The sequence below is a fragment of the Lactuca virosa genome, chromosome 5 (assembly GCF_052849685.1).
Source record: "Lactuca virosa cultivar CGN04683 chromosome 5, Lactuca_virosa_CGN04683_v6, whole genome shotgun sequence".
Taxonomy (NCBI): domain Eukaryota; kingdom Viridiplantae; phylum Streptophyta; class Magnoliopsida; order Asterales; family Asteraceae; genus Lactuca; species Lactuca virosa.
In genome coordinates, this window is record NC_136430.1 from 36,636,640 (window position 1) to 36,649,674 (window position 13,035).

The window sequence follows — 13,035 nt, forward strand, 5'->3', positions numbered from 1 at the left end:
TTACTGCAGTTCAGCTGTGGACGTTTGAGCGGGTGGATGAGTCAGGGTGCGAACCCTGAATGAAATGATTTCTAGAGCCCGAGAGCGGGAAACTTGTTTGGAGCACCTTTGGAAAAGGGGTATTATGTGGGAGTTCTGCGGATAGGGTTCCACAGGATGGTTAGTCATCATTGTCAAGATTCAGTGGTTTTAGCAACCTTTCGTGATTGACGGACGAAAGCACCAAGGGAAATAGCCCGTCGCCGAAGTATTAGTTGGAGCATCTACCTTTCGGTCTTCAGGACGTAAGTGTGTGGTCATTCAAGCATTAGTGACTGTCGGGTTCTCTGAGATTCAGGAAGTGTTCTTTTGGTTCTTAGAAGTGTGTGATCAATTGGGATTGGCTAGTATGGAGCGCTACTTAGAAAGAGTTGGTTGTCATCAGATCGATCGTTTGGAAGTGAGAAGGATTTGGAATTCTCCAATTTTCATGTATTGTGGAGGCTTAGCCTAATCTAAGTGGGGGGGAGAGTTACCCCGGGGTGCAGAAGCGGGAAAGGTTTTAAAACGGGGATGAATTTCACAACCCAACAGGGAGAATGGAGGCTGCAGTGGCTGCTTGGTTTGAGGGTTGTGTTGGTTGGTGGGGCGGGGGGGGGGGGGGGGTCGGTAAAACTCCCCAGTATAAGAATCACGTCTTCTTAGTGCTTGATAGCATAATTTAGGGAACCAGGTTGGATTTCTAGTTATGTATTGAGTTCAGTTCGAGTTTTTGGTCGAGGGTGTGCTTGACTTTGAGAGTTTTTGGATTGATAGGTGGAGGGTTTTGTTAGCTGGCAGGGCTTAGCAATGCTTTCAGCACGGGTGTGCGGGTTATTTAGCGTATGTAGTAGACACGAGGGTCAGGGAACAGACCATGGATTTCCGAGAGGGTGGACGATCGACATGAGGCCTAGGGTTAGGCCGGGGTTGGAGTCCACGGAATGGAACAGGAGTTCGGAACCCCAAGTGGGTGACAACAGTCTGCATGGGAGAGATCACCAGCAGGGGTGGTCAAGGGAGGTGCTCAACAGTTTAGAGCGGTCCGGATAGACTGAAGGCCGGTGGGGCGTACCAGTCAGGCCGAAGGCTCGGAGAACGGTCCAGATAGACTGAAGGCCTGGTGAGGTGGTCCAGTATGTGTTAGTGGATCTATGTGCGGGTATTGGTTATGCTCCTATGTTATAGCAATCAGTAGGTCTGTCCCCAAGTATTAAACATGCTGATGGAGTATGCTGAAGACTTTATATGGGTTTTGTTAGTTATATGATCAGGTTCTAAGTATATATGTGTTATGGGGTAGCAACTTGTTCTACAAGTGGATAGTGTAGGGTGAGGTTTCAGCACTGTGACACTTGTTGGTGTTGTGAAGGACATTGATTAGGCCTTCTTGGGAAATGGAGGAGGTGAGTACCCCCAAGATGGAGTGCTGGACAGCTGAAGTGACGACAACGGTGTCGATAGGTTATCGGGGGTATTCCAGTCATATGTTGTGGGCATATAGATTGTGTTGGTTATGTCTCTTGTAGGAGCGCGTTCGGGATAGATTTTTTGTTGAGATTTGGGGGAGTTGTACACGGTTGTGACGAATCAGAGGATTGTGGATGAGACGCAAGGATAGATCCTTAGATCTCAAGTTATGAGTAGACCCGAGTTATGTTCATTGAGGTATTCCAATCTAGGGTATTCCATCCTGAGGATGACCGGACCCTATGATTCATTGGACCTGGTATGTTTGGTATTCCAACCCGAGGGTTGATTGGGCGAAACATGTGTGCGATACGAGGGTATTCCATCCTAGGGATGAATGGACCCGTCGTAGGCATGCCTGGTATTCCAGCCCGAGGCTGATTGGGCCACGCATGAGTGGTCGTGTTTATTAGTGGATTGATTATGTATGATATTTTGGGAGCTGAAGGACGCATTATCCTGACAGCACAAAGTCTTCGCTTCAGGAAGAGGGAAAGTTGGGTTTCCGATACTTTGGATCATCAGGATTTCGTCAGGTTGGCAAAGTGGCATGTAGGATAGACCTTTTGAAAAGGTTTGGTTGGATTCAGATCGCTTTTCACGTTTGGTAGCTGAAAAGGGCGAATATTGGATGAGTAGGCGGTTGTATCGCTGGGTGATGTTCAGGTCGGAGAGCACTTGAATTATGTAAGGAAACCGGTGGCAGCATCGGAAAGGATCCGAGTAGTCTTGGGAGCCAGAGTCCAAGATGCGGGAGCATTATCGTGAATGGTTCGTCGCAGCAGGCTTCGAGGACGAAGCCTAGATTAAGTGGGGGAGAATTGTAACATCCCAAGATTTTGTCATTTATAGTCCCTGGGGATAGAAGGGTGAAGCCATGAAAGTCTAAGGGCTAAATTGCAATTATTGGGATCAGGAGGAGTACGTTGCGCGTACATAAGGGTACGTTGAGCGTAGTAGGTGCGCCCTAGTACACTGGGAGTGCACTTGTGTACGCTGGGCGTACTCATGGCAGAAGGAAACCCTAATATTTAGGGTTTGGGGACAATATAAGCAACATTATGAGCAATAGAACCTCCCTTACCCCAGCCTCCACTGCTTAGAGTCGTTTTCCCCAAACCCTAGCCATTTCCTTGAGTGTTTGAGCTTTTTGAGTGTATCTTGAGTGTTTTAAGAAGAAGGTGTTGCATCAAGGAGTTGGAGAAGAAGATCAAGTTTGTAGATATAAAGTTGGTTTGTGCCCTAGAAGCTCCAGAAGGTAAAAAGCTTGGAACTTTATACTTGTATGAGTTAGATCAAGTCATTTTAGCTTTATGGAAGCATTCTTGTCGCAAAAGTCCCAAGATAGTGCATGTTATGATTTGGATGAAATGATTTGTCCTTTTAGACCTTAGAGGAGGTCCTAATTGATAAAAATGGTGTCCCAATAGCTATAATTGTCTCATGCATGAAGTATGAAGGTCTTAATGGATTAAGAACTTTTTGGATGTCCAAAGTGATAAAGTTCGAGACTTTATAGTCCTATGGCACATTTGGTCGATGGATCTGGAGTTTGGGCTTAAGTGCTTAAGCCATTAAGCACTTATTAGGGTTTTGGTGAAACCCCGCATACGCTCATCATAAATCCAGTACGCCCAGTGTACCAGAGGAGTACGCCCTGATGGTGGTCAGCATCAGGACGAGTACGCCCCGCGTACCAGAGGAGTACGCCCCGCATACGTCCTCTATTGGGCCTTTGGCAATTAGGCTTTGGGTTTTGGGCTGTTTATGGACTAGTTGGATTTGGGCCTTTGCTGGACTTTATGAATATAATGTTTTGGGCCAAGTTTTGATAATGGATCTTGGAGTGAGGCCCAATTAGGGAGTTGGGCCCAAATTGGTAAATTGGGCCAGTAATGGGTTTTGCTTCAGGGCTTTCAAGGTTAAAGAATTAGCATTGGGCCTTGGCCCAATAAAGAGAGTGGACATGATGGATTGTGTGGACCCCTAGTCAAGATTGTTATGTTATGTATTGACTTGGTATTTATTATGTGATAGTTCGGGATTTTGGTGAGGCAACAATTCGGGAGTTCGATTCTTCAGCTCAGACCGGCATTGCGAGGTGAGTTATCCTCACTGTACTCAAGGGTCTAAGGCACCATGACCGACCCTTTGATTTGTTATTTGGGATTACTACTGTTGTGATATGTTAGCTCGGTATCCTGATAGATAGGATGGTTATATGCTAGTATGATCTGTTAGATCGTTATCCTGGTAGATCGGAGGTGGTTATGCTTAGTGACCTATAGTGTGGTCTGACTGTTTGTATGCTGGTAGGAGATTACTTGTTATATGTGCACATAGTTGATTGGTAGTTGAGGGTATTCCATCCCGCGGATGATTGGACACTAGTATGTGTCTTTATAGACTGTTATATGATTATTTGATATAGGTGCACATGTTTGACTGGTTGTGTGGGCATTCCAACCCGATGGTTGTGGGCCGAGAGTATTCCATCCCGAGGATGATTGGACTCGTAGTATGTGGGCATTCCAACTCGATGGTTGAGGGCCTGGGGTATTCCAACCCGATGGTTGATCGGGCCCACAGTATGTCGGCATTCCAACCCGATGGTTGCGGCCTGGGGTATTCCAACCCGATGGTTGATCGGACCCATAGTATGTTGGCATTCCAACACGATGGTTGAGGGTCTGGGGTATTCCATCCCGATGGATGATTGGACCCACAATATCTTCTATGTATGTATTGTGAGTGGGCATTACAACCCGATGGTTGTGGACCGAGAGTATTCCAGCCCGAGGAGGATTGGACTCGTAGTATGTGGGCGTTCCAACCCGATGGTCGAGGGCCTGGGGTATTCCATCCCGATGGATGATTTGACCCATAGCATGTTGTTTGTTATTGTATGTGTGTTGTTGTGTGTATGAGTATTTTGGGGGTAACTCACTAAGCGTTCGAGCTTATAATTTCAGTTTATTGTTTTCAGGTTCAGCGGATGACCGTACACTTCCTCTATTGATGATTATGATTTCTGGGAACTCTGATGTTTAAACTATTTTCAAAACAAATTATAATAACTGAATGGTTTTATATGATTTAAAAAGTTTTAAATTTTCTCGAATTTTATGGATGTTACAGAGCAGATTCACAATGTGAGTCTGAGCAAATTCACTATGTGAGTCTAAGCAAATTCACAATGTAAATATGAACTAAAATTTCGTTTTTTACATGAATATGATTCTATTTTTAAAGAGTACAATATATATATATATATATATATATATATATATATATATATATATATATATATATATATATATTCACAATGTGAATCTGACTGAAATTTCGACTTTTATATATATATATATATATATATATATATATATATATATATATATATATATATATATATATATATATTCACAATGTGAATCTGACTGAAATTTCGACTTTTATATATATATATATATATATATATATATATATATATATATATATATATATATATATATATATATATATATATATATATATATATATATATATATAAACATCACTATGAATCTATGTTTCAAGATTACAAAAAAAATGAATTTTGATATATTTATAATTTTTTTTTTGATAAAAATAGACATTAATTTTTCAAAAAGACAAAGAAAATGAAGTGAGTTTTATTGAAAAAAAAGTTTAATTTTTTTATATCAATAATGATTTCTATATAACAATGACGAAAAATCATGAACAATGGTATATTCGTTTTTTTTTCGATAGAAAACATGGCCTAAAAAAAGTAAGTTTTGTGATAATTTGATACATGTGCGTCCAATGTGAAAGTCTATAACCATTACTTTTCACGTTGATCGCTTTAAATTTCGACGCTTTGGATTGGTTCATTGGTTATATATTTAATAATTATTTTCTATTAAACTTATATATATATATATATATATATATATATATATATATATATATATATATATAAGAGTTTGTTAGAGAACCATTATTAATCAAGGAACCAAAAAACCAATTTAAATGTCGGAATTTAAAGCGATCAACGGCAAAATGAAAGGTTTTATATTTTTAAAGTTGACATACCTGCACCGTATTATAACATATCTCATTTCTTTTTTTTCATTTAATTTTTTTATGCGATGTTTTTTATCAAGAAAAAAACCAAATATTCCATTGTTAATGATTTTTCGTTCTCTTTCCGTAGAGATTCATATTGATATATTCAAAAAATGATTTTTTTCAAATAAACCCACTTTATATCTTGGTTTTTTGAAAAAAGTTAAGTTCTATTTTTTTATCGAAATTTTTTTGTAAATATATCAAGTTCATATTTTTTTATTACTTTTTAAATATAGATTCATATTGATGTAAAAAAAACGAATTTTCAGTTCAGATTTACATTGCGAATCTACTTAGATTCATATTTCGAATATGCTCAGATTCACAATATGAATAATAGTAAATCGGATTCACATTTTGAATTCTTAAAAACTAAATTATATACAGTTAAGATGCACAATGTAAATAAGTTATTTTGTTGATTTTATAAATTAATTTATTACTAGTCAAAACGTTAAAATATTATAAAATTACATGAAAATATATTTCAATTCATATGTAAATATCATTAAATTAATTTGTGAATGATCAAAGAGTTGAAATAGTAAATTAGATTCACATTGTGAATGATAATAGTGAAATATTATAGTTCAGATTCATAGTGTGAATCTGAAGTGGTCGAGGTTTTTTTTAATCGATGTCAATGTTAATTAATAGAGAATAAAAAATTGAGATTTTTGTATAGTTAGTTTTATTTGGATAAAAATAAACTCAAATATTGATTAAAACCACAAAATGAAGTGGGTTTTTTTAGAAAAAAAGTTATTGTTTATATATCAACTTGAATTTCTATGGAAAGATAACGAAAAATCGTAAACAACGGTATATTCGGGTTTTTTTTGACAAAAAAACATGGCCCAAAAAACATTTAAATGAAAAAAAGAGGTGGGTTTTTTGGTATAGGGCGTGTTTGACACGGAGCGTTTGGGAGAGTTTGAGAATTCAAACAAAATGCCGACTTACTATTATTCATATTGTGAATAATATGAATAATCCAAAATAACTTATTTACATTTTGAATTCAAACACGGAGTGTGTTCGACAGTACAAGCTTCTAGCGTTTACTTTAAACAAAATGTCCCAAATCCAAATGTTATTTCATCTAGCGTTTAACAAAATGATACCCGCTACCCGCTACAAACTATCGGCTACCAGCTAATTTTGACGAACACGCCCATAATCGAATGTATATGCGTCCAATGTATGTGTACATTCAATCCCTTGACTGTTGATCATTATGATTTTCGGTACGTGCTCACAGTTGGTTTTTTGGTTCCTTGTTAATTATGATTTTCTATTTAACCTCAAAGTATATATATATATATATATATATATATATATATATATATATATATATATATATATATATATATATATATATATATATATATATATATATATATATATATATAAAGAAAGTTGTCAGAGGACCAAATCTAAATTCAATATTCATTATGAAACGTCAACAATTACTAAACCAGTGATTGTGATTCCCAGTCTGTAAATCAAATTGAGACATTTTTTAAATGATTGAAAAATCAAAAGCTTCTGCCTGATGCTTGCCATCTACTTTGAAAATAGTTAGGGTCAACTTTCAAAGCTTAATGAAGAACAAAATGATTAAATCATTAGATAAACTAAAAAAACAGTATTATTGGATCCAGATCAACCCCACTTCGAACAAAAAGATTGGTGATTAGCTGTTACAAAATGAAAATTTTTCCACCAAGTGTCTTAATGCCACATGTAATCTACACGTAAATAAGTTTTTTGATTTTTAGTCTATAAATATAGTATACCTCCAGGTGCTTTCTGTTGGAAGAAAAGAAGGCCATTAATCTTTCGATTCTTCAGTTTTCCGTACTTAAACACAAGAAAAATATGGCAATTTTCTCCAATATTCAACATCCTGTGACTTTTGCTTTTGGCATTTTAGGTATAATTTATGAAAGATGGTTACTTTTTGAATGTTCACTTTGGGTTGTAATTAATGTAGTTAGACCATATTTAAAAAAAGGTGTGTGGTTTAAATATTCTGATTTAATATTTATATTTTTTAATCAGCGAATCTTTTTATTGTTTCATTTTTAATCTCAATTAATATTGCAAACTTCGCCTTAAGTGAAATTAATTGTTTACGATCCTTTGCTTGCAGGAAACATCGTATCCTTTATGGTGTATCTTGCTCCTGCGTAAGTTAATAAAGTAATTTTACCAAAAAATAATTTGTTTGCATTTAGAGAAGATTATAAATATATATTTTTTTATTTCACTTTGCATGCAGGCCAACTTTTTACAGTATCGTAAGGAGAAAATCAACGCAAGGGTTTCAATCGGTACCCTATGTGGTCGCTCTCTTTAGCTCGATGATTTGGATATACTACGCGACACTTAAAACCGACGCGACCCTTCTGATCACCATCAATGCTGTTGGTTGTATCATCGAGACACTTTACACAGCCATCTTTATCGCGTATGCCCCGAAGACCATTAAGGTGATACTGACGTCCAAAAAGATGACATTGATTCCTGTATGATCTTTAATACAAAGGCTATAGCATTTGATGATGTTGCAGATTCAAACCATAAAATTGGTCGTATTGTTAAACTTCGTAGCATTTTGGGTGATTGCTCTTTCGACTCATTTCCTTGCTGAAGGTCCGACCCGAGTCGAGATTCTTGGATGGGTATGCATGGTAATTTCTGTTAGTGTTTATGCAGCCCCTCTAAGCATCATGGTACGTAATTCAGAACCAGATTTATACAACGTGGCTTTTTTTCTTTTGGGGTCGAATGATCCGAGATTGAAGTGATTTTCTTGAATGTACGTAATACAGAAAAAGGTGATACAAACAAAGAGTGTAGAATTCATGCCATTTTGGTTGTCTTTTTACTTGGCTTTGAGCGCGATTATGTGGTTCTTCTATGGTTTACTTCAAAAAGACATATATGTTGCGGTGAGTTTCTTTCTAATACTCTAAGATATTTTTGTCATAAGAACAGAAAAAAATTAAAGGATATTTAATTTCTCATATTTTTATGCAAGACACTAGGCTTATATATCTGTATGTTTTCGTACTATAATTTTGGAGAAATTTTAACAAAATAAATGTATTTTAGCTAATTCCTGTTGTAATATGGGTTATGCATTTGGTTATTATCATTACTATATAGACTTAATTACGGAAATATAATATCTCAGTTACCGAACATAATTGGGTTCGTGCTCGGAATAATCCAAATGGTATTATATTTGGTTTACAAGAATTACAACACGAAAAATATCGACTTCGAAAAGAACTTGCCAACTTCTGTTTCAACTCTCAAGAGACACCATAATTGCGACATGCCAAAACACAAAGAAGAACAAGTGACCAACACAAAAGATCAAACTGTGACCGTGAAATGCTCCAAAGAACAAAGCAATATTGAAGTCAAAGTCGACAAACCACTAGAGTTCTGTACGTTGCCACCAATTATAAATGATCTTATTGATAACACTACGAAGGAAGGCACGATGCTCGAAACATCAACGAGTTGCACTTCTATGGTACAACAAATTAATGTTTTGGAAGATCATAACCAAACCAAAAGCATGGATGCCCCTCATCAAGCTTATCTTATTGAAAGTGCTACATAAATCAGTTTTCTTTTGTGACGATGTGATGCACCTCACAAAACGTGCTTCACTTTTGTATAAATAATAAGGATTTCGATCCACATGTACCATATCCCAAAGGTCTTTTTGTATCTTGTAACTCTTTGGTTTTATGAACGAGATTAGTACTCTCACGTTAATATAATGTTTAATCACACACACACACACAAACACACACACATATATATATATATATATATATATATATATATATATATATATATATATATATATATAGAGAGAGAGAGAGAGAGAGAGAGAGAGAGAGATGAAAGTTCAATTAAAAATAATACAAGGTTCAAAACGTTAGAATGAATCTAGACCACACGTTCATCATCTACCGTTTAAGCGCTCATACCGACACGACGGGAGATATAATATTCATAAGTGAATAAATAATTAAGTATATCTATATATGAATATTGTGTGGTAGATTCACATTTTCATTGATTATGCAAGTGTGTTAAGAAATACATAACAACCTACTATATATAGGGCAACAGTTGGGTAAACCAAAAGTCATAGGACTTATGTTCATAAATCTTACATAAGAAAGACTTAAATATGAGCAACCATTGTTATGTTTTGAATTACAACATTCCTCCTTGAGTGGTTAGATTTACATCAAATCTTACTTTGTATTTCTTTGTCTTGTATCTTCAAACATACATCAAACATTTGTCTCATTAAAAACTTAGTCGAAGAAAAAAATCCCTTGGGACATACACTTTGTTCGAAGGATAAAACAATATGATTCAAACGCATTGAGATAGGGAAATAACCATTCATGATTTGCCTCATTAAAACCTTGTTAAAAGAAAACTTAGTGGGATGAAAAACTCTAAACGATGGACAAAAGAGTGCATAATGGTTAAACGTATTAAAGTGATACACATTTTTGTCTCGTTAAAAACAACTTTGTCAAGATAAACTCCATGGGATAAAACCCCTTGAGTTGAAGATAACAAAAAAGATCACACAATCATTCATAAGTATGATCGCCCTTACATGCACTCAACAAGGTGATAAATATACATCAGGATGTAATGCTTACTTATACACTGCAAGGTTCATGATACATGTCATTTAGGTAGCTTAGAGAGCTTACTAAGTCCAATGGCTTTGACATGCTTTTGGAACGAATATTTTGGTAGTGTCTTAGTGAACAAGTTTGAATGATTAATATATGATAGAATATGTTGCACTCAATCTTTTGAAATGATTGTTGTTCATGTATAAAGAAATTTTTTGGTGACATGCGCTTTTTGTTTATTCCTTTTGATGTAACCATGTTGCGCTTGATCAATATCAATGTTGTTATCTACATATCTGACAACCGATTCATTGGAATGATGAGCTAAATCAGATCTACTTCAAATATGGCTAATTATAGCTCAAAGCAGTGCAGGTAGTTGAGAGTTGTTTTCTGAAGTAGCAACTAGAGTCTGTTTACAAGGTTGAGTGTTACATATGAAATACTTAAAATATGAGTAACCATTTTTAGGTTATGAGTTATAATACTGCCCCTTGGGTGCTTATATTTACATAAATTCTTACTTTGTATTTCTTTGTTTTGTATCTTCAGACATACATCAAACATCCCCCTCTGTAACATTCATTACTCAGGTAAATTACCCTTTTGACCCATAATATGGAATTTTTGTTGAAAGAATGGTCCCATGGCCCCATTAGTGAAACACGCCACTTTGATGCGTACATTGGGCATACGTTTTGGTATGTTGGGCATACATGGAAAAGTGCAAACCCTAATTTTTAGGGTTTAAGCACTATTTAAACATCATTAACTCCCCCAAAACTCCTTCCCTCATCAGCCTCCAATCCCATTTCGTACCTTGCAAACCCTAATCCATCCTTGTGAGCATCTTGATAGGTTTTATACAAACAATCCTATGTGTGCATGCAACCCTAATTGGATCTATGTTTTCACTATAAGACATACAACTATATGAACACAAAATAAACCCTAGCATGCTTCTATAATTTTTGAAAATTATATAGAAGTGTAGTAGACATACCTTTGTTGTTATATAGCAATAACAACTAGTTTCCTTGATCTCTTGAACTCTTGAAAGCAAGCACCACAATTGTAGTGCCTCTAATGGCTCACAAACACCTTGAAGCAAGAAGGCAATTAAGAGAGAGAGGGGAAGGATGCTAATTTCGGCCCTAGGGTTTCCCTTGGAATCAAGTGGCCTAAAATTGAAGCATAGGGCATCTATTTATACTGTAGGGTGCTAGGGTTTCAGTCTAAACCCTAATGGATAGCTTAGCCACCAAGCAGCCCAAGGAACCTTCTGGAATGAGGCCCTTGGACGAAAATATGATGATCCCTCATCATAATTTCGTTCCCCCTTAGTCCATTAGGTTTCCCAGCCCAAAACTCAACTATCACACATTTGACAGTTTATACCCCTTAATCTCTTTTAGTCACCAAATTAATTCCTAATTAATTTATGACTAATACTAATTAAATAAATATGATTTCTCCTTTAATATATTATTCTTATAATATATTAATAAACCATAATATCTTCTCTCTCATATCAAATTACCTTGTCAAGTTGCTTTGGTGAAGGCAACCCAAAAGGACCATGCACACTCGGGTCAAGTACATACCAAATATAGTTACGGACTTAGACACTAATCCAACAGTCTCCCACTTGGATAAGTCTAGTAACTACATCTCACATATGACTTCCGTATCCGATTAGCAATCGTAGCTTTCAATAGCCGCTGTCAACTCTGACCAATAATCTGTCCTTCAGATAAGGGATCGTATAATCCTCTGTTCTAGATATCATGCTAACAATACTTATTGTTTAGCATTTTATTTCTTGATCTCTGATTTGTTCGACATAGAACTCAGTTGAACACATCAACTTCATCCTGACCGGGCCCGGCACATAAGTCAAACCAAATCATCAAGTGGCCAAGATATCGCTTTTATTCTCATAGAATAAAAGGAACAGAAAAACGTCGACTAATATGCCTTTATCATTTACTAGTTAAACCACACACAATAATGCGTTTTATAACATCAAGTTACTGATGCGTTTTCGCATTATCAATGTATAATCAACTAGCAAACAATAACCATATCTCTAGGTTTAAAGATTATATGATATTATCATCTTGCGATCACTTGTGATAACATTCCAATGCTCAATACAAATTTCATAAGCACTCATAAACTTTGCAGCAAACCTTTGCTATGTCTAAAACTTTTCAGACAATCTACAAACAAATTTATGACAATCTTCCTTCATATCTACTTCCAACATATGAACGATTGTGGACTGTTCGAATAATCTTATTATTCAGGAAGTCAAAACATGCAAAATTGAAACAATAGATAAATAATCAACACAAGATAGAAGCTTTCTTATAAATAACACACCTTTATTTAATCATCAAATGTTGAATACATGATCATCAATTACAAGTTTCCTACCTATCTAATCTAAACTAATATCGTCCTTCAGCCTTACGCTCCTAGCGTGCTGCAAATGCTTAACCCTACTCAGTCCCTTCGTGAGGGGATCTGCTGGGTTATCTTCTGACGATACCCTCTTCACAACGAGGAGTCCCTCTTCTACTCGATGTCTAATAAAATGGTATTTCCTGTCGATATGACGAGATCTGCCATGATCCCTTGGTTCCTTGGTTAAGGCAACCGCTCCTTCATTATCATATAAAATTTCCATGGGCTCTTTTATGGATGGCACAACTCCAAGGTC

The 13,035-nt window shown here is 36.1% G+C and overlaps 1 protein-coding gene across 1 annotated transcript; it reads left to right on the forward strand.

Annotated features, from left to right (window-relative positions):
- Window positions 1–7,477: 7,477 nt before the first annotated feature.
- Window positions 7,478–9,368, forward strand: LOC145115207 (bidirectional sugar transporter N3-like). The gene is made up of 6 exons (XM_079051444.1): window positions 7,478–7,555; window positions 7,775–7,811; window positions 7,904–8,114; window positions 8,196–8,357; window positions 8,457–8,576; window positions 8,822–9,368. Exons 1-6 carry the CDS (start codon window positions 7,501–7,503, stop codon window positions 9,257–9,259), a joined length of 1,023 nt encoding a protein of 340 aa, XP_078907570.1. The 5' UTR covers window positions 7,478–7,500; the 3' UTR covers window positions 9,260–9,368.
- Window positions 9,369–13,035: the final 3,667 nt, after the last annotated feature.